Source organism: Nannobrachium achirus, assembly GCF_963921795.1.
Source record: "Nannobrachium achirus genome assembly, chromosome: 11".
NCBI lineage: Eukaryota > Metazoa > Chordata > Actinopteri > Myctophiformes > Myctophidae > Nannobrachium > Nannobrachium achirus.
Window position 1 is genome coordinate 31,683,132 of NC_137820.1, and position 23,275 is coordinate 31,706,406.

Here is a 23,275-nt window from a genome sequence, read left to right on the forward strand (position 1 = left end):
TCGACTGATGTTGAACTGTGCTCAGTGAATCTAGTTCCGATCTGGGTCAGGTGCCTGCCCTCTCCACTCTGAGGGGGTCGTGGGGGGGCTGGGGACTGATTGCTTCGCTCATCATGTATACATTTTTTCATTCTACATGTTATTGCCTGAGCTTGTTATGATTATTATTCTTTTGGTTTTGTTGTTCTAGTTTGTTTGTCTCTTTTTCCTTTTCTTGTATAGTATTGTTGTTGTCTTAATAATGTATGTTTAAAAATTTAATAAACATATTATAAAAAAAGAAAAGAAAAAAAAAAAGCTTTTTTTCCAGCTTGGAAATTTAAAAAGCTGGTTTGCAAAGAGATTACATTGAATTACCAAGCCAACCAGTAGCTTGGCTTATCTGTATGTGAATGATGCATAAGGTTGTTGTTTTTTACCTATGTTTCTGTCAGTGGTGCTCAAATCTATTCATGTGAAGGACCCCCAAAATTATATGTATTTGGCCACGGACCCCCCCCATCTCAGAATATTTAGTTCCAGGGACCCCCCAGAAGCTAAATTTGAGTTTTGCACACATTTCCACGACTTTTTCAAAAATAGCAGATCTACAAGCTTGCAGCGCGGCACTCGGTGCCGCGCTGTGAGCTTGTATATCTGCTATTTTTCAATAGCTAAAGTATAAAATAATTAAGGCCCCTCCACCTTGGGCCCTAGTATAACATATTATAAACATATTATTAAAAAAAAAAGAAAAAAAAATTGCTAAAGTATAAAATAATTAAGGCCCCTCCACCTTGGGCCCTAGTATAACATATTATAAACATATTATAAAAAAAGAAAAGAAAAAAAAAAAGCTTTTTTTCCAGCTTGGAAATTTAAAAAGCTGGTTTGCAAAGAGATTACATTGAATTACCAAGCCAACCAGTAGCTTGGCTTATCTGTATGTGAATGATGCATAAGGTTTTTTTTTTTTACCTATGTTTCTGTCAGTGAAACATAGGTACTCGGTGCCGCGCTGTGAGCTTGTATATCTGCTATTTTTCAATAGCTAAAGTATAAAATAATTAAGGCCCCTCCACCTTGGGCCCTAGTATAACTCAGTCCCACTAAGTATGGAGAGGCCTTTAGAAAACATTAACTTTTAAAAGCACACAGCCCACTCATTCAATGGGTCACTAAAGAAGGATCCCACAGTGCCCTCCAGTGGCACTGCAAGATATTACATCAGTGGCAAGCGATGCCTTTCAGTCAGTTTCTCCCATGTTGTACTGGAATGGATGGGGGGGGGGGGGTGTTTTTGTGTACACACAAGTCAAACAACCCCTCCCACCAGATCTCTTGTGGGAATTTCAAATCCCCTCCCCTTTGAAATCTCGTGTCAATGGGACAATGTCAGACTCAAGCTCAGCGCAGTCTGAAATCATGCTAGAAATAAGTCATTTTGGGGGTGAACTATCCCTTTAAGTAAAACCAAACATGGTTGAATAGAGAACAGGTCCTGAAAGAACTGTTAGGAAGGGCTTTATTAGCCTACGGTTACTGTTGTAATAGCCAATTACAAAGCAACTGTGCCAATTCATTTGGGTACAGCTGAGCGGCATCCAAATTAATTGGTTTATAGGGTGGAAATTAATTAACAGGGAATCAGGCTAAGAACAGCTGCATGTCATCTAGCCACTAATCACACAGGCAACATTTGTCCTCCGTCAATTACTTAAATTAGCCTTTGATTACGTTCTTAATGTATTAGAATCAAATTGGCCCGAGGCCAGACTCACTTGCAGCCCCCTGGTTTAAACGGTCTAGCTCCTCACTATAGATAGGGAAACGTCTGCATCTGGTGAGGGTGATTAGATAAAGAACCAATATACTGTATGAGGTCAGAAGGTCCAACATACATTTTCCATTCAGAAATCCTATTGAATTATGTAAGTAATGTAAGTAATGTGTCTGGGTGGTCCCTGTATTCTTTAGTTATATTCGATAGTCTGTGATTTATAGGCGTGCTTGTATTTCTTCCTCTTTGTATGAATTAGTCCTGGCATCAGTTTATGCTTGGTAACAATGTGAGTAAATGCCCAGATTTGGATTTTGAATGGTAAAATTCATTTTCTTCGTGACACTTTTTTTGGACACATTTATTTTTTTATGTAAATGGGATTTTTGAAAGGTAACATTAATTTTCTTGGCGACCCAGGGGCATAGCTTTGATTTCAGGACATCCTAGAAGTTCCTACTCTCTGGAACAACCTTCCTGATCTTTTAAAGCAAGAGACCTCAAATTCCCAGCTCTTTGGTTGGTCATTTGTGTTATTGTGGGGGTCCTGAATGTCGTAGAATTTGAATATTCACTTTTTTTTTTCAATATTCTGTTTGTAATGTAATAATGTTTGCATACTGTAATTGTTTTTTTTAACTTGACATAGGCAGAGAGATTAACATTGTGTTCATGGTATAGTTTACTGACATGAAGGAAAACATTTATTATCAAACATAATGACTAACACATCACTGTACAATCATTTAATCGTGACAAGACTGTTAGTGGTGGACAGTAACAAAGTACATTTACTTCAGTACTGAGCTTAAGGAATGTCTAAATTCCGATACAATAATGCATTGATATTAAAAAGAAAATCTACATGTAATTTGTACTTTCGAATTCCTAAAAGCAAACAGACTGCAGATTTCACTTGTAGTCGAGTAATATTTGACCAGAAGTATCTATACTTTGGCTCAAGTACTCGGGTTGAGTACATTGTCCACCTCTGATGCGCGTGTGCATGTGTGAGTGCGTGCGTGCACGTGCGTTAGGCTGCTCGAGGGCTATAGTAAGGCAGAGCTCTGATGAAAGCATCCAGTCTGGAAGTAAACAGGTCACTCTGCAGGGGCTGTCCCAACACACACAGAGGGTTCTTCACAATGTACTCTACATAGAGCTGAGAGAGAGAGAGAGAGAGAGAGAGAGAGAGACACAGAGAGAGAGAGACACAGAGAGAGAGAGAGACAGAGAGAGAGAGACACCATTAACCAATGCTATAATTAAGCAATATTACGTGAGAGGGTGTGTGTTATCGTGAATATCGGCACGCCTAATAGAAGTGCCGATCACGATAACACACACTCTTAAGTGCAATATAAATACAATTATACAACAGTTACCCTTAACAGTTTGCCAGCCAAAATAGAATGGTTGTTGGTAGATTAGCCGTGAAATTTCTATTATTGTATTGTGATCTGAGACATAATATTATGTTTATAAACATGAGCCCGCCACCACTCCTTCTTGGACCGCACCGTTGTTTTTTCTTTTTTTTTTTCCCAGGTCATTAGCTCACCGTAATTATCTGGATCTCCGTTGGGATAGAGTGGTAGTTTTGGCCGAGCATCGATCTCCCCGTGCGTTTTGCGTGCGCGATCCGTGCGCATAATAATCCATGCATATAATCCAAGAATGACTGAACAGTCGATGTGACCATTTTGGCTAGCTTAGCCCTTAGCACTCCAGCTATGCTAATGTTATCCTCCAGACAGTAAACAGACGTGTCAAGGAAGCATGAAGAAGGAAAGGCAATGACGTCACCTCTGCTTCATCGAGTGGTGACTAGGGAAGGTTAGACGATCGCCGATTTTCGGATAAAAATCATTTATTTCATTTTTAATGACCTAGTCCGGAAAAAGACGGCGCGGCTGAGACTCCTTGCTCAGATGTCCGGTATATTCCGGTTTTAATATTAAGGGGCTCCCCGTGGCTTGGAAAGGGTTAATATATATGTTACAGTCATTTTGGGTCACTCAGTGAGACTGTGGTAAGAGCGCTCGTTTTGTAGTTCACCACACACTAATCACCACCAGATGGCGACGCAGCCATTCAATAGTGAAGGCGCTGACGTCACTCGTTTGCGACTCTCTTTCTTTATTTACTAGCCTAGCCTAGCCTAGCCTAGCCTAGCTTAGCTTAGCCATTAGCTCCATTGTAGTCACTTGGACAGGGCGTTTATCGTGGGCTTGCCCAGGCCTTACGGCCTGGGCATAAATATAACGATTGCATTCACCACGGCTTCGTAACTCGCGCGGCGCTCCGCCGGCCGCGCGGCCCTGGCCCGCTCTTCGCGGCCACTCGCGCCTGCGGCGCTCGGGGGCGAAGAGCAGGACCAAGGTCCGCTGGCCTTCGCGCCGCTTGCAATGTCGTGGACAATCGAGTGGCTCCGCCTGGAGGACGTTGTTGTGGCGACCGCTTGTTCCGCCCCGTGCGGCACAGCAAGCGCTCCGTTTCTCTAATTCTCTGAGACGCAAAAAAAACGTGACATAAATATATATAAAATAAACACGTCAACTTAATTTCATTGGAATTAAGATATTCGATAGAAATTTTGAATTTTTCAATGCCACATATAGCTACTATGTCCCCGAACTTCACATGAAACTGCTAGCGTAGCCGTTTACAAGGCATCGCATAGAAGCTAACGCATCATTGTTGAGGAAAATCAACAAACGTATATACTATAATCGATTATATCACGTCACCGCATCGATGCAGAATAGCACACGGCCGCGTCGCGATGCAAGCGAAATCAAAACCTTTCCACTTTTCCAGTCCACTCAACAACAACACCACACTATCGACGACAACACTAGCCAAGTGTGTTTACTGTGTACTCCGTATGAGCTCTCTGCTCCAAGTCTGTGGCTGTGCTGTCTGTGCTGAGCTCTCAGGCGCCGTACAGACATTTGCGTGAAACATCTTCTCCGTATCGTCTGAGAATGGCCACTGGGGGCGCCGTACTAATGCATTGTCAATGGAAGGTTGTTTGGTTTTTTGTCGTTGCCGTGTCTCAAGCTCAACCGCAGCCTATCGTTTGGCCAAGAGACACGGCAACGACAAAACACCAAACAACCTTCCATTGACAATGCATTAGTACGGCGCCTCCAGTGGCCATTCTCAGACGATATGGAGAAGATGTTTCACGCAAATGTCTGTACAGCGCCTCAGCGCTGCAGCCACAAAGTCAAGCATGGGTGTTGACATCACAGGCAAGAGAAAGCGAGCGCTTGATTTGTTAAAAAATAAAACAACCCTCCACCTTCACCACTACTGCACTGACAAAACGGACGGAGCCGACACGAGAAAAAAACGCTACCCTTCTCACTGCTGCTCATCGCAGCCTAGACGACACGACGACACTACCCCTATATAATTTTCGCCGGATCTGAATGAATCACACCAATGACCAATTTGGATTCAAATCGGCGATTTTCGCCACTGAAAATCTACAAGTTTGCATGCCTGCAATCAGATTGCTTCGTCGGAACTACCTGTTGTATAATGTACAGTTACAGTAGTATGTATTCTACATAGAGCTGAGAGACAGAGAGAGACACCATTAATGCTTTAATGTACAGTAAGAACTCTCAACCACTGTGCCTGGGGACCTTTGGTGTGCCCCTGAGAAGGGTCAAGTGTGCCCCTTGAAACTGCTTGAAAGCCAGTATTGTATTTATCATTTTAAAAAATATTTATCGATCTACAAGCACACAACGCCTCGCGGTGCGAGGCGTTGTGTGCTTGTAGATCTGCTGTTTTCACTACTGTTGTCCGACAGCCTTGTATGATGAAGTAGGGCTTTACTTTGCGAAGAAACGTACAAACTTGAAACTTTTAGATAAAAGGTTTCTTCCCGACAGTGACGATATTTACACCTCCATATTATGTTGGTGTGTCCATGGATTCTTGGGACATGAAAAGTGTGCCCATGTAGAAAAAAGGTTGAGACACACTGCTTTAATGTATGCACTCTACATAGAGCAGAGAGAGACAGAGAGAGAAGGCATTAACTGTATGTATGTGTAGTCTACATAGAGATGAGACACCGATAGAGACCTTTAACCAGTACTTTACTGGCACAACTATTCTGTTAACCCAATAAGACCAGAGGCCGATTCTACAAATGCCTTCTAAATCACACTTTCAAGATTGTAAAGGGTTAAAGTAATATATACTGTGCAACTTTAGTGTAAGTTATGGGAACTCTGTATTGTAGAATAAAATACTTTATGAATATGATCCCGGAAGTACATACTAGTACAATACACACACACACACACACACACACACACACACACACACACACACACACACACACACACACACACACACACACACACACACACACACACACACACACACACACACACAGTGTTACCGTGCTGTATATGTGGTGCAGAGTCTCTCTGGCGTTGGCGACGGACAGGTCGGTGTTCATGATGAACTTCAGTCCTGTTGGAGTCTCATAATAATGGAGTTTATATCTACTGGTCTGAAACGACAGGAAACCATCCTTCCTACGGACACACAGAGAGAGTTAAGGACAGACAACACTGGAGTAGGACGACAGCAACACAGAGAGAAGGTAGGTGTGTGTGTGTGTACCAGATTTCAGACATTTCTTCCAGTGCAAGTGTTAACCGATTTAGTGCCATTCCCGAGAATACTCGTGAAAAGTACTCGAGTACCCAGAGTGCCGATCCCGAGTATACTCGCGAAAAGTAATATATTACTGTAACGGCGGTTATCCTACCGGGTACAATGGCGGAAGGTTCCGAGCCGATCTCCGTCGCTGATTTCTCATCATCACGGATCCACAAGCACAAAATAGTAATCCCATAACATTGAGGCAGACGGGGAATCTCATCTTTAATGTCCATTATCTCCAAACAACACTTTCAAGTGGGAGGATGGCAATAGATGCTCGCTAATAAAACACATGTTGAAAAACTCCGTTCCGCCATTACACAACACCACGTGGACGATGAGCGTCATAACGCGATGACGTCAGACCGGAAGTGTTAACGCTATGGACTTCTGGCCTTCAAAATAAGAGACAGGCCGTTAATGGGGCCAGGGAGAGGCACTCTGGACATTTTAATCCGTTAATTTCTGGGGCACAGAATGGGTTTTAATAGATTTATTTTTTTACCTGAAACCTATCATTCTATTGTGAGGTAGTTATCACTTCTCCCATAGACAGGCGAGAAGAGATCACTCCAGCTTACCTTACCCCTACCCTTTCGCCCTCCTACTCTGTACATATAGTGTTATAATTGCGATTATATTGAATGTTTCTTTTGCTATTTTATATGTTGATGAATTCATTACCAAGGACCTCCGACAGAAACTAGACCACTAAGGGCTTTTTTGCGGTGTTCCTTTTAGGCAGGGTGTTTGACTGTACTTGTGCTGTACTATTTTTGTTTTGTTTTGACTGTACATGTACTGTTCTTAATTCTTGTCTAATAAAACAAATTCAATCAATAAAAATCAAGAGAGACAAGGGCAAATCTGATAACACTTACAAGCAAGCAATGGAAGGTCTTTGAGAGAGAGAGAGATAGAGCTCCACACACACCACTTTGAAAATTGTTATTTCACATCTTAACGTCTTTGAAAAACAAAAGACAGGTAGGATTCAGGTTGGGTATTATTATTATTAAGTTGTGTGAAGGATACATGTCCAGAGGAGACATCTTGTTGATGAAGGATCGAATGGAGAACAGCATCCCATACATCAACTTAAACTCCTGGTAGAGAAACAACATGAGAAAGTAGATATATTTTACATACAATCGTTAAAGGAGTATTTAAAAAGTATTTTCACATGCCTTTTCACTTGTACAATAAAGTTGAGTAGTTCACCCAAAACATAACTTATTTTCTATCAATTACACAGAATACACACCACATGAAGCCTTCAATTCATGGATATTCTTTAGTTTTTGTTGCATGCCAATAATTTGACGACCGGCGGAGAATAGGACTCAAGTAGGGAAGATATGAACATTTCATGTCACGATTATTGCGACCAAAGACATTGTGATTTACGATATTATCGCGATAATCAAAATATCCCCAACATCCATTATCCTGGGGTGTAACATTTGCCAAACGATTACAGATCTACAAGCTCACAACGCGTCACGTTGCGAGCTTGTAGATCGGCTATTTCTTGGCAAAGAGAGGCAGCACAGCAGTTTAAGGTTACAAGTTACAAAGAAGTAAGAAAAAGAAAAAGAGTACTCTAGTGTACGTGGGATAATAAAGGTATCTATCTATCTATCTATCTATCTATATTATCATCATCATTCATATCATGACATAACCATTAACATAATTGTCATTGTTTATCATGTAAGTGACCTCATCTTTAGAGATCCCTGCTTGTTTCTTGCGGTTCCATTCACTGTAGTAGAGACAGGTCCCGTTGCCATCAAATATGTACAGGTTATGAACCGTCATCTAGAGTGGAGACAGAGAGACACTGATATTTAATAAATACAGATTATAGACTGCATCTAGAGCCAGACAGAGAGACAGATATTATATATATGTTATGGACTGTAAGAGCCATTCGAGCCATATTGATAATTAATGATGTCACTGAAGTTAAGGGCATGGTCACACCCTAATTGCTTATCTATTTAAGAGGCTCTGTAATCACAGACAGGTGTTGTCGGTGTGAGAGGCACACATTTCTTTGACTGTGAGGCAAGCTGGTGCTCTGTGCATTTATGTTTATTATTTTATTAGGTGAAGTATAGGACGACTTTGCAACGAGAATAAATACCTTTATGATGACCTCTAAAGGAAATGTTTGGACATTAGTTCTTCTAGGCTACACATCACACGTCTGAACTTAATCTTGAGCGTCGGGAACCAGTAGTGCCAAGTATAGGGACTTTCGCCACTACAGACTGGTCATCTATCCAGTGGTTCTCAAACTTGGGGTCGGCTAAACTGTCAAATATTAAGTAAGCAAGAGGCGAACATTGTGAAAATAGCAGATCTACATGCTCACAACGCCTCGCAGTGCGAGGCGTTGTGAGCATGTAGATCGGCTATTTTCACAATATTTATCTGTGGGACCGAGTCACATTTAAAAGTAATACCTACAATTCCAAGTGTTTGTCAGGGTGGGGGTCCCTGGTTCAAATATGTTTATTTTGGGGCTCACGGCCTAAAAAGGTTTGAGAACCCCTCATCTATCCAGAGCAGTGGTTCTCTCAACCAGGGGTCTGGGGTTTCAGGTGGTCCCCAGCTAAATGATGGAGAGTTGGTAACCAAATGGACCCTTGTTAGATCTTTAACTCTTGAGAGTGTAACATGAAACCAAATGGACCCCTAAGGTCATTTTACGCTCTCAGGAGTTAAATTATTGTTAAATTAATTTATTTACATTTACAAGAAGTCTACACAATTAGAGAATGTAGAAGAATTGTTATTTTGATCAAAGGTTTGACTGTTGTTGATGGCCAGCAACACATCAATACAGCATGGAATTGTGGACAATATCTAAACCAACGACAAGAGTTTTTGGTCTGAGAGGCTAAATGTCATCAAATCGGCTATTTTTGGCAAAGAGCTTTGGTGTAGAGGGGAAAAAGAGCAGACTAAGTACAGAGTGAAAGGTCAAGTTTATTAAGTAGCCTACTGACGGTTCAAGTGGTTAAATATCCAAAATACACTGATGATTGTGCTGTCAAACCTCAAACGATGAAACTATCTACAGAGAGGCACAATTAACATTTTACAATTATTATTACTTAAATATATTAATAGTTAACAGGACTGTGGCTCAGGAGAAAAGTAGAAAGCCGTTCTCAAACGAGTCATTCTGAACTGAATATTGTTATTCCTGTCCCTCATTTTAATGATAAAATATTGGAATATTAATACTCGGACGTTCTGGATATCAAGTGGATGCTGCGGCTGTGAGATTATTTAACGTCTCTAATCCTGTTTACAGCATTCACACTTTTTGTTCTTCTCTTCCCTACGTTTTTAAATGTATAATAAACACGATCACTATAAAAAAAGACGCGTGTATGATAACCTTAAAAAGCTTTATAACACGATTAGAATACAAAACGTTGATGTTTACCTTTCACTTCCCTGTTACTTGGTTACAGGACCAAACGGTGTCCAGTCAGATGCCTGACAAGAACGTAAAAAGCTAGATAGAGATAGGAGTCCAATGAGATGCCTGGACACTTTCAGTTCGGTTTGGTGATTTTTTATTTTTTATACAGTATGTGTAAGATCTGTTATCATTATGGTTCATGTTGATTTGGATATATATTTTTTAACAATCTCTCTGTGTGCACCACACCACAGTGACACAAATAAAGCATAGCCAGTAGCCACCACACTGACTGCGTCCAGTCGCACTGCCACAGAGGCCAGTGAGAATGGTGCTTCTTTGACATCCACCACTAGATGGCGATGCGGTAGCGCTGCCCCCACTTTGTAATGACCATGATGACAGACAGCATGTTTTGCTATTAAACCAGTAGAACAGGGGTCTTCAACGTTTTCAGGCCAAGGACCCCTTAGTTGAGAGAGATGAAGCAGGGACCCCTGTACATAGATTCCATATAGTTTCATTGTTTGACAGCACAATCATCAGTGTATTTTGGATTCATGTCAATTTGTGTTTTCAGATATTTAACCACTTGAACGGTCAATAAACTTGACCTTTCAATCTGTACTTAGTCTGCTCTTTTCCACCTCTACACCAAAGCTCTTTGCCGAAAACGTCTCCCGCTGTGAGGTGTTGTGAGCTTGTAGATCTATTTTTGACTCTCAGAATAAGGACATTTGGGTTCAAGTGATATAAAAAAGGAGAAAAAACTTTCTATCACCCCCTGTAGTAACTCTGAGGACCCCCTAGGGGTCCTGGACCCCCTGTTGAAGACCCCTGCAGTAGAAGATAGACAACACTAGAAATGTAATATAAAATAATATTTTTTACACACTGTAGGCCTATATATATGCCTCAAGTCGTGTGTGTGTGTGTGTGTGTGTGTGTGTGTGTGTGTGTGTGTGTGTGTGTGTGTGTGTGTGTGTGTGTGTGTGTGTGTGTGTGTGTGTGTGTGTGTGTGTGTGTGTGTGTGTGTGTCATCCAAAGGAACTATTAAGGCATTGGTTCTCAAAGTGGGGTCCGGGGACCCCCAGGGGTCCTTGAGGGAGTTCCAGGAGGTCCCAGTCTAAATGACAGTTTGGAACCAAATGGACCCTTATGGGTCTGTAACTCAGAGAATGTACAAATCTGTACATCAAATCTGTACATTTCTACACTCTCAGAGAGTTAAATTAACATTGCAAATTGGAGGGGGGGGGGGGTCCTTGAAATTATAATGGTTCAGAATCACTGCTAGAGCCGTATATCTTCTCTTATGGGGGTCCCTGGCATATCTTTTCAAATGGGGTTCTGTCAATTTGGGGGTCCTTGACATGAAAAGGTTTGAGAACCGCTGTATTAAGGTATCATCTGGGATGTTCAGAATACTAGAAATCTTATTAATGAAGGCAGTGGAATCTTTAATGTATGACGGTTTTGCCACTGCAATCTTACAAAGGTCCATCAACTCCACCCCAAACTTTAAATATATTTGGCCGCGGACTCCTATCTGAAAATGCTGTGCCAGGGACCCCTGCATGGAAGAGAAGAAGAGCCTGTCCTAAAAATGCAAAATTATTAAAATGCTGCTAAGAAATAGCAGATTATGTACAAACTGAGCTTATATATCAGCTATTTTTAAATAGCCAAAATATCAAATAAATGGAACCCCCTCAAGGACCCCCGGCCTGATGGGGTCTCTGGACCCTACTTTAAAAACCACTGTGTTAGAGCTCTCACAGTAGGTATAAGCACTCTCCTCAGTTAAGCCTGCAGCTCACAGCTCAAATCAACTCCCATTTATCTGCTGTGACAGCCCTGAACTTATCATGGCCACTAAAGCAGTCAAAGTGCTTTGAAGGGAAAACGGCACAACAAACTTGTGGTGTTGCAGCCCCGTTTAAAGGAAAAACAAGTAATCAAATGCAAGGATAAATTCACTTCAATTTGTCGCAGCATAATGATCGTTTAGTGTTTTAATTTGAGTTCAGAGTGTGTGTGGGAGCAATAGCCTAGACAAGCCTGACTTAACGACATTTTAACATGAAATTACAGCCTTTCAAACATGTTAAATTTGATTTATAAACAAGAGGAGGATTGTAGACTGTGCACATGTGTGTGTGTATGTGTGCGTGCGTACGTACGTGTGTGTGACTGTGTGCGTGCGCCGTTCGGGCGTGTGTGTTTGTGCATCTGTGCGTCTGTTTAAATATTTTGTTGCTCATTCAAATTTAGTGTGACTCCATTTAGACGGTGAGCCACTGGGGTTGGTCGGTATCAACTGAGGGGATTAATGCTCATAGTGATTTTTGTCATGGTATACATGTCTAGAGTTAGAAAATATGTGATAGCCTTGCACCAGTGGTAGCTTTATGGGTGCTATCATGCATTTTATTATGTAACACTAGGCGAAAATTACATGGGTCATTATATGAAAACATACTACTTAACCCCCATATACAAAAGGTTTTTCAACTAGTTCTGGTACATCTAGGCATGCTTAAGAACACACTAAAGATGTAGGAATGTATATGTCTTATAAAGCCATCATTTTCAAGACGGCGTCCAAGATGGCTGCCTGGAGCTTAAATAGCGTTACAGTATGATACTGTTCAACCTATAGAAAGGTGGTATTGGTTATCTAACCCAAGGTTTTAGGGTTCAAGGAATGTGGCTGAATCAGTGAAATTACCATCAGTTAATTATTTATTGCCAAATCCATTGTATTACAATGACCCAATGATTGTACAACATGTTGTTAAAAACAACAATTGTATTGCAGTTGTGTGAGGAAAACTGTGGACCTGGGAGGGTGGGCGGCATTCAGTAGGTGTAGATTTGTTATATATTCAATTGCCAGTCAGTCTTAGGCCTATGTGCTAAAAAGGTCAGGTTAAGGTCTCTCACACCTTATCACTCCTTATCCAGGTGTCCAAGCAGGCAGCAGCTATGGTCACTGGTTGACAGAGTATTCACCTCACGATTGACAATGTTATACAGTCATTCCTCAGCTGCATTGCAATACTGTTGCAAAGTTCAGCACTGGAAATGCATGTGTTTGCATATGGAGGGCTGACAGGCAAGTTCAGTGGTAATAGTCTTGAGTGTATCAAGCACTCTGAAGTGGTTTCTATCAACTAGACCAAAGGCATTTGAACAGATTCAGCAGCAGTCTACCTGGACACTGTGCATCTGACTGGCTGACTTTGGGTTCACAACTTAATTATTCCTACTGTATACTTCCCATCCACCAGTTTGAATGTGCAGGGGGACACCTTGTCAATAGGTTGTCACCTTTTCTCTCATGACGGATGATGACGCACATGATGAAGTACTTCTTCCGCGCTGGCCAGCAGTATGCTTGATAGCTCCCCCAGTGCCTGCTGAGATGCACGTGCTCCATGCCAGAGTCTAAGCTAGAACGTGTCTGTCAGCACCATGATGGATTCTGGATCACTGTCTCTGCTCAACATAAAGAGCAGGAATGATGCTGCTCTTTATGTTGGTGCCTTGCATGGTTTCCTCGGCCATCGGTGTCATGCCGCATGTGGGTGGAGCTGACTGACGCCTTCTCCAAAATGTGCAGAAACAGTAGTAGGGAGTCTAAGCACTGGTGTGTCTTGGTTGTAAAATACTAGAATATCGCCCGCCTTTGGCGGGCGAATCCTAGAGTTCGCACGCTTCGCGTGCTCACATGCACACACACGCACAACTGCTCCAAGCCATGTTGCCCACAAAAAGCACTGTTTCTTCATGTATTTTGAGTGTGTGTGTGTGTGTGTGTTTGTGTGTGTGTGTGTGTGTGTGTGTGTGTGTGTGTGTGCCCTCTTGTAACCTGAGACTCTCTCTCTCTCTCTCTCTCTCTCTCTCTCTCTCTCTCTCTCTCTCTCTCTCTCTCTCTCTCTCTCTCTCTCTCTCTCTCTCCCTGTGCAACTGACCCCCCCCTTCCCTCTTGTAACCTGAGACGCTCTCTCTCTCTCTCTCTCTCTCTCTTGCTCTCTAGCGAATGAGCGGACGGCATAGGGTGGGGGCCAATGATAGAGTTATGGGCGGTATTCCCTACGTTCTACCTACATCGGACGTTCTCCCTACCTACCGCTTGGAAGTGGGATGCGGCTTTAAGCCAATTGTAAATATAAGATTGGGGTGCACACACACACACACACACACACACACACACACACACACACACACACACACACACACACACACACACACACACACACACACACACACACACACACACACACACACACACACACACGGCACCAAGATTTCCTAAATTCCTATGACCCTGTTGCAGCCATCTCTGGAACCTCATCCTTACATCCTTACTGTGTGCCAGTCAGGAGAAATACCAGTTCTGTGACATGCTAATGGATATTCATCAAGTTTTTCTATTTGTTGTTCTCCCAGAGGTCAAACGTTACCTTGGCCTGACCTTTAACATGTGAGGTATTATGGATTCTACACATATGAAAACCAAAACATGAGATTACATAGGTTTTCTATTTTTATCCTTGCCAGAGAGGGTCAATACTAAAGGAGATCTGCTTGTGACTGCAATCGGTTTCTGTTCACGGATGACTCGGCTCTCTTAGTCTCAGGCAGAGATATATTGCAGGTTGAAAAGGCCCTTAAGTGTGAACTAAACGAGATCTGCACCTGGCTCAATGACAACAGACTCTCAATTCATCTAGGTAAAACTGAATGTATCCTCTTTGGATCTAAGTTGAGAACTTCACAATTAAAGTAGGTGACACTGTGATAGCACTGTGGGTTGCATCCTGGAGGCTAACCTATCCAGTGAAAAAATGACTACCAAGGTAATAAATAAAGTCAACCAACAAATTTGATTCTCGCAAAGGGTTGCTCGATCAATTTTAAATCTCGAAAGACCCTAGGAGGTGCACTTATTGGGCCCCTCATAAAATAGACTAAGCCCCCATGCTCCCACCCCCGCTTTTCTCTGCCCTTATTTATGCTTTTTCTGCTTTTGAAATTGATGTTATCCTAGATACTATGTTCTATCCGTCTGTCTTTGAATGTTATATGAGATACTTAAAGTGTGGTTCCTGTGGAAATAAGCCTTGGCTTTCTAGGATCTCCTTTTAGTTGACCTTGTACCAGTGATTTGTACTGTCATGAAACTGTACGTTTTTCTATTCTAATACATTCTTCAATCAATCAATTGGATTTTGAAAATTGTGTTTTGGCATGTGATTATACATGAAGTAATAGCACACAGAAAGGTACCCCAGATGCAATGCTCTCACATATTTCCTAATCCTAAGGATGTATACCTTCCCAAAAGTCACTATGAGAATCATTGCCCCCAAGATGGTAATGATGACCTCACATTTGGGGCCCTGGCATATTATGTCATAACTAGAAAAATATTGTTCCTTCGAAACAATTGTGGGCTCGCTTCAAGCCAGAAAACAATGGCTATAAAAGCACAAAATGTCAAGATCGCAGGCAGTGCTCTCTTTGACGTTACTGACGTCAAAGATTGGTCCATTTTGTTCCAAAAATGTGTTGTGCAAAAGTTGACCCGCTGGTGGCGCTATAACAGGCCAATGTGAGAAGGTTGGTATCTGTTCCTTGACCTATTGGGAATGTGCTTGCAAGGTTTCACGCACATCCCAGGCTGTGTTCATGATTTGACGTGTTTTTGGCTTTGGCCACTTTATCGCTGCTTGCAGCTATATTTATTATTATTATTTTATAATTTTTTTGTGTGCACTTCATAGGCATGTTAGATAAAGGTCCTTAGATTGCGTGTAGAATGTTTCATGCAAATTGCAAAAAAAAATCCTAGAATAAATACGGGTTTAAGCGTTTTACAAACTGCTCAAAATTATATAGCGCCCCCCTTTGGCCATTTGGGGTAAGATTGGTTTCAGTGATATTTGAACTAACCCTCTACACTATTTTGTCATGAAAATGTGACTTTGCTTGTATGTTTTAGAGGCAGAAGAATAATTTGCATAAAAATGCAATATTGTTTGAATTATTTAAAAAAGCATGTTTCAATGTTAAAGAAATCCGATCTGACAGATCTTTAGATATCGGTCCAAAGTTCACGTAAAAAAAGTTTTGTGCACGTGACGCGAAAATTCCAGAATAAAAGCGGGTTTACGCGTTTTACAAACTGCTCAAAGTGGCGGAAAATCGAAGGGCGGAGCTTACTTAACAACGACACAGATGTCTTCCGCTTGAGTCAAAGCACGCGTGTAACAAGTTGCATGTCTTCAAACGAAACGAGTCATGACTTATGCCCGTTTGAAGTTTGAATTTTCAAACGCTTCGTATAGCGCCACCCTTTGGCCAATTGGAATAAGATTGGTTTCAGTGATATTTTGACTAACCCTCTACATCTTTGCCAAATGCCATGAACGTGTAACTTTGCATGTATGATTTAGAGGCAAAAGAATAATTTGCATAAAACCGCAATATTGATAGAATTATTAAAAAATTATATTTCACTTTAAAAGAAATCCGCCGAGATTAGTTTGACCGTATTGGTCCAAAGTTCATGTGAAAAAAGTTTTGTGCGCGTATCGAAAAAAACCCAGGAGGAGATAGATTTTTACTGTTTTTCATATAATTCCGAATTGTGGGAGACCTAAAGGTCAGAGGTCAAAAGTTAGAGGGTAAAAGTTGTTCGGCATGAGGAGACGCATACGTGTATACAGGTTTCATGACTGTAACTCAAACACAGCATGAGCTATACCTGTTCAAAGTTCGCACTTTCGAAGGCTTCCTACAGCGCCACCATTTGGCCGATTGCTATAGAAAATAATAGCACACTTCGCCACTGTAAACTGAACACATTGATGTTTTTATTTTCATTTTCTCACTAAGTATGTAGGAGTAGAAAGGAACCGAAGTTCCCGTCTACAGTATGATATGACTGATAGATAAATAACTAGACAAATATTGTTCCTTCGAAACAATTGTGGGCTCGCTTCAAGCCAGAAAACAATGGCTATAAAATCACAAAATGTCAAGATCGCAGGCAGTGCTCACTTTGACGTTACTGACGTCAAAGATTGGTCCATTTTGTTCCAAAAAATTGTTATGCAAAAGTTGACCCGCTGGTGGCGCTATAACAGGCCAATGTGAGAAGGGTGGTATCTGTTCCTTGACCTATTGGGAATGTGCTTGCAAGATTTCACGCACATTGCAGGCTGTGTTCATGATTTGAGGTGTTTTTGGCTTTGGCCACTTTATCGCTGCTTGCAGCTATATTTATTATTATAATATTTTTGTGTGTGTGTGTGTGTGTGCACTTCATAGGCATATTAGATAAAGGTCCTTAGATAGTGTGTAGAATGTTTCATGCAAATTGCTAAAGAAATCCTAACAGGTTTAAGCGTTTCACAAACTGCTCAAAATGATATAGCGCCCCCGTTTGGCCAATTGGGGTAAGATTGGTTTTAGTGATATTTGGACTAACACTCTACATCTTTGCCAAATGCCATGAACATGTTACTTTGCATGTATGATTTAGAGGCAGAAGAATAATTTGCATAAAACTGCAATATTCATTGAATTTATTAAAAAAGCATGTTTCAATTTTAAAGAAATCCGATCTGACAGATCTTTAGAGATTGGTCCAAAGTTCACGTAAAAAAAGTTTTGTGCACGTGGAGCGAAAATTCCATTTTGAGCAGTTTTACAAACTGCTCAAAATGGCGGAAAATTTAAGGGCGGAGCTTACTTAACAACGACACAGATGTCTTCCGCTTGAGTCAAAGCACGCGTGTAACAAGTTGCATGTCTTCAAACAAAACGAGTCATGACTTATGCCCGTTTGAAGTTTGAATTTTCAAACGCTTCGTATAGCGCCCCCCTTTGGCCGATTGGAATAAAATTGGTTTCGGTGATACTTTGACTAACCCTCCACATCTTTGCCAAATGCCATGAACGTGTAACTTTGCATGTATGATTTAGAGGCCGAAGAATAATTTCCATAAAACCGCAATATTGATTGAATTATTAAAAAATTATATTTCACTTTAAAAGAAATCCGCCGAGATAAATCTGACCGTATTGGTCCAAAGTTCATGTGAAAAAAGTTTTGTGCGCGTAACGAAAAAAACCCAGGAGGAGATAGATTTTTACTGTTTTTCATATTATTCCGAATTGTGGGAGACCTAAAGGTCAGAGGTCAAAAGTTAGAGGGTAAAAGTTGTTCGGCATGAGGAGACGCATACATGTATACAGGTTTCATGGCTGTACCTAAAACACAGCATGAGCTATCCCTGTTCAAAGTTCGCACTTTCGAAGGCTTCCTACAGCGCCACCATTTGGCCGATTGCTGTATAAAATAATAGCACACTTCGCCACTGTAAGCTGAACACATTGATGTTTTTATTTTCATTTTCTCACTAAGTATGTAGGAGTAGAAAGGAACCGAAGTTCCCGTCTACAGTATGCATGATATGACTGATAGATAAATAATGACAACATCTAAAGTGTGCTCGCCTTTATAGGCGAGCCCACAATTATATAGTCACTATATGTCACTGCCTATAATAAAGAACAATTCTAGATATGCTAATTTTAACCACCTTACTGGACAATATATAGTCTGAACTTTATCCCAACCATTTTTCAAAGAGATAGGATGAATAATAAGAGAGAACCATCCGTTTGAAGTAGAATGTTCCATTCGGATTTTGAAAAGTGTTTTTGCATGTTGTTATAAATGGAGTGATAACACACAGAAAGCTACCACAGATGCAAGGCTATCACATTTTTCCTAGTACTAGGGATGTATACCTTCCCAAAAATCACTATGAGAATTGTTCCCCCAGATGGTACCGATGACCGAACAATGTGAAGCCATGGTTCACAGAGGATTATGTCATAATTAAAGTCACTATGTTGTCACTGCCTGTAATAAAAAACAATTATAGATATGCAAATGTTAACAACATTAGTGAAGAATATATAGTCTGAGCTTTATCCCAACCATTTTTCAAAGAGATAGGGTCAATATTAAGAGAGAACCATCAGTTTGAAGTAGAATGTTCCATTCGGATTTTGAAAACTGTGTTTTGGCATGTGGTTATAAAAGGAGTGATAACACACAAAAAGCTACCACCACTGCAAGGCTATCACATTTTTCCTAGTACTAGGGGTGTATACCTTCCCAAAAATCACTATGAGAATTAATCCCCCCAGATGATACCGATAACCCCATATGTACGGTGCTAGCTCAAGGCCTAATTTGTTCATTCTTGGTTTTTATTTGAGAGAAAGTTATAAATAAATAATGTGATGTTTTTAACAAACAAAAGGGCGGCAAGGAAGGGAATGGAGGATGTAGGCCAGGAGTGGGCAACTCTGATGATGGAGAGGGCCTCTCTATTTCCACACTCACTCCAGGGGGCCACATTCAGGGGCGTCACAAGGGGTAGGAAAGTGGGACTGAGTTACAAGGGCCCAAGGTGGAGGCCCGGGGCCTTAATTATTTTATACTTTAGCTATTGAAAAATAGCAGATATACAAGCTCACAGCGCGGCACCGAGTGCCGCGCTGGGAGCTTGTAGATCTGCTATTTTTGAAAAGTCGTGGAAATGTGTGCAAATCTTTGAATATGTGTATTTTTTAAGCGAACATTTGTAACTCATATTTTGCTTCTGGGGGGTCCCTGGAACTCAATATTTTGAGATGGGGTTCCGTGGCCAAATACATACCATTTTGTGGGTCCTTCACATGAAACGGTTTGAGCTCCACTGACATTCAAGGATTTGAAATATTCAAAGATTTTCATGATTTTTCAAAAATAGCAGATCTACAAGCTCGCAGCGCGGCACTCGGTGCCGCGCTGTGAGCTTGTATATCTGCTATTTTTCAATAGTTAAAGCACAGAGGCCCGCAGTGAATCCTTGTACCCAGGGCCAAGAATTTGGTGTGACGCCCCTGTCCACATTGCATATTGTTGCTGTCGACAGAAACCTCTTATCTCCATAACTTATTTAGTAAATGAATGTCCCAATCCATCATTCTACTGTCAAGCAACTGTAAACAAACCAACATAACGTTTAAGTGTATAGAGGCACATTTCTAAAGTGCCAATTTAAGGACTTTTTAATACCTCTAAAATGACAAATTAAACATTGTCCAAATTGTCAAATATATAGAGGCATAAATTGTGAAAATAGCCGATCTACATGCTTACAACGCCTCGCGATCTATTTTCACAATAGAACCATGTTATACCAAATAATGTAGCACTGTAATATTGGATCATTCCGTTCTTTACAATAAGCAATCCTACTGTTTGAATGCTGTACAGATGCACACATGGACCAAAAGTATTATTTTTTTTTCCGACTTTTTTTCGTTAATGCCCTATTGTAGACCGGCTAATCTTGCATTTAGTTACCACCAGTTGCCCATGTATGATGTAGGCTATCATAGGGCAGTGGTTCTCAAAGCGACACGTTGTGAGCTTGCAGATCTGCTATTTTTGAAAAATGTGAGAACATCTTTAAGATTTTTGGAAAAGATGTGCAATTATTGTGAACATTCTTAACCGAAATCTTTTCAGACGGGGGTCCACACAGCCCAATACCTTTTGGAGGTCTTTGACCACTGGAAAGACACTCTAAACTGGGGTCACAATAAACAAACAGCCCAATGTGCCCTCCATTGACATTGCATGACATTACATCAGTGGATAGCTTCCTCCTGGAAGTTGTGGAAAAGGTTCTTGCAATTCTTACTCTTAGGTAAAAGTATCAATACTACAAAAGTATCAATACTGCAATGTAGAAATATTCTGTTACAAGTAAAAGTCTGAAATTAAAAATGAACTTGAGTAAAAGTAAAAAAGTATTGGTATCAAAATGTATTTAAAGTACCAGAATTTGTTCACAAGCTTTAGATCTGCTATTTTCAAATGACTGAAAAATGGCTGAACTGAAGTGATTATAATCTATCTTTTGTAATAATAATCAAAATCTCTAGAGTAGGCTAACTAGTAACTAGTAAAAGTAGTTAGGCCTACAATATTTGACTCTGAGATGTAGTGGAGTAGAAGTAAAGGAAATTGTAAATATTCAAGGGGGACTTTTTTTTTAATTTCCACACAACTCCTCTAAGGTATATTAATGACTGTTGTCTGGCCCTGTTACAGATTTTGTCCAAAAATCATGCAGATCGGTACACAGTATCTCTGTAGCCATTAAACGAAACGGGTATTTCTTACATTGATGCTCCTACATATTATCATGCAAGCACCAGTTAAAGTTACTTTCCATCCCTCATATACTGTGTGCACAGTGCACATCCCATAACCCACACACTGCACATCATTTCAGAGCTCATATCTTTGAACGGGTAAGGACTAGTATTAAATAAATGACGATTCAGCTGTCACTCTTCAACAGGCATATAGGGTGATAGAGGAGAGCGGTCAGTGAGTCATACAGTATGTGTGCAGCAGGTCAGAGAACATATTGATTCTTCTCTTGCAAACTGAAGCTGTCAGACTGATGATTTTCTCATGAAAAATATATATAACTGGTTGGAGATTAGGTTCTGAAGGGCCTGGGAGTGTACACAATTTAATTGGTTTATAGGGGGAAATGGGGGGGAGAGGGGGGGGGGGTCAGGCTAGGAACAAGAATGAAGATGATCTAACTAACAAACATTAACATTTTATAAAAGAAAGATATAATCCAAAACAGGGAAACTCAGTGGGCAAGAAAGGTTTTTCGGTAGGTAGATAATAGCTTGTATCACAGTCCTGAATGTCCCAACAACATTTTGCTGCTTTCTTGTGACAATTAAAACCTTCTTGATTCTTTTTTTTTTTTTTAAGATTTGTTTTTGGCCTTTTATGCCTTTATTGGATAGTACAGTAGACCGACAGGAAACAGGGTAGAGATGGGGAGAGACATGCGGCAAAGGTCGTCCGGATCGGGAATCGAACCGGCGACGCCGCCAGGCATCGATGCCTATATGGTATGCGCTTAGACCAGTAGGCCACCGGGCGCCCCCAAACCTTCTTGATTCTTGAATGGAGACATAAAGACTGTTGATCTGATGGTAGTCCGGAGGCCTATTTGTGACATGGAAGTTCCAGTGGACTCCTATTGTCAATGATTGAGTGGGGAAGATTCCCCACTAGGCATTTTGACTGAAGGAAATTCACTTCAGACCACCCTAATCAAATCTGTGTCGACAACATGCTGAATGGAGGTTGAAATAGCAGATAGTAGACTAAACTATGACTCAACTGTGAATGGCACTGAATTTCAGAATTACAAACCCTACACTGAAGAACACATGACCACAATGAAAGGTTCTACAATATCAATCTCTCTGGCTGAGCTGAGGTGTTGTCAAAACAATAGTCTAACGAGCTCTGTTGAAAGTTTGTAAAAAATAGCTGATCTGCAACACAAAGCAAAAATTGCACAAATAAATAGATAGATGCAGTGATCGAGTTATACCCACAGAGCTATGGGAGCCCTATTCTGGCGGCGCCGAAGGCGCGGCCAGAATAGGGCTCGGCGGCGGCGAAAAAAAAACGGGTAATTGCGGATATAAAGTCGCCTAAAACGGGTACTTTCCTATATTAAATCATATTAAATCGGGTATTTCGCGGATATAAAGTCGGTTAAAACGGGTATTTCCTATATTAAATCATATTTTTCCTTTCACAATATTAATTCGGGCTTCACATTGGCTATGTTGACAACTCCAGGCAGTCTTTTCTGTTCATATTAACTCACCATTATTGCTCAGCCTCCAGTTCCCAATTCCTCCATCTGATGATCTGAGCTCTGAGCCATCCAGCCAAAAGTTCCCGTTCTGGTAGCATAAAGTCGGCTAAAATGGGTATTTTTCTTTCTCAAAACAAGGCGGGTCGGGTTCATATTTATTTACTAAAAAAAACAATGTCACGGGCACAGGCTACAGTCTTGCTCACAAGACAGCGTTGTTTGGTTGTTTGTTGCTGTCCGAGTGTCCGCCTTCCTTTGCCGTCCGGGCCGTGGCTAGAACTGTCACGGTCTGCCTCTCCACAGACCATGTCCCCACTTCGACCACTCCCACATTCCATTCCATCTCACAGCCCCAGTTACACACCTGAATTCACTCCCTCATCAGCCCAGTGCCATGCCCATTCCACACCTGTGAACACTTCTGCAATCAACCTGCTCACTATAAAACTGGACTCATGTCACACACTCATTGTCAGTTCATAACTCTACCTGTCACCATGATGATCCTGTGTAACCTGTTGTCATGATGTTCTGCCTTGCCTGCTCCTGTTATGCATGGTCTACTACTTGCTGTAAGGTTATCATTTCAGT

General features: G+C 41.1%; 1 protein-coding gene across 1 annotated transcript; it reads right to left on the minus strand.

Annotated features, from left to right (window-relative positions):
- Positions 1 to 2,430: 2,430 nt before the first annotated feature.
- Positions 2,431 to 9,957, minus strand: trappc1 (trafficking protein particle complex subunit 1). Its single transcript, XM_080737308.1, has 5 exons — positions 9,918 to 9,957; positions 8,177 to 8,275; positions 7,490 to 7,560; positions 6,186 to 6,324; positions 2,431 to 2,921 (listed from the first exon to the last, which is right to left on the minus strand). The coding sequence occupies exons 2-5, from the start codon at positions 8,273 to 8,275 to the stop codon at positions 2,793 to 2,795; spliced, it is 438 nt and encodes a 145-aa protein (XP_080593434.1). The 5' UTR covers positions 9,918 to 9,957; the 3' UTR covers positions 2,431 to 2,792.
- Positions 9,958 to 23,275: the final 13,318 nt, after the last annotated feature.

Excerpts from the sequence above, each read along its gene's own strand:
- trappc1 (XM_080737308.1), bottom strand. The coding sequence starts at position 8,275 with ATGACGGTTCATAACCTGTACATATTTGATGGCAACGGGACCTGTCTC. Across the intron at positions 7,561-8,176 it reads CAGGGATCTCTAAAGATGAG|GAGTTTAAGTTGATGTATGG; the intron begins GTCACTTACATG and ends TTTCTCTACCAG. Across the intron at positions 6,325-7,489 it reads AAGATGTCTCCTCTGGACAT|GAAGGATGGTTTCCTGTCGT; the intron begins GTATCCTTCACA and ends GTGTGTCCGTAG.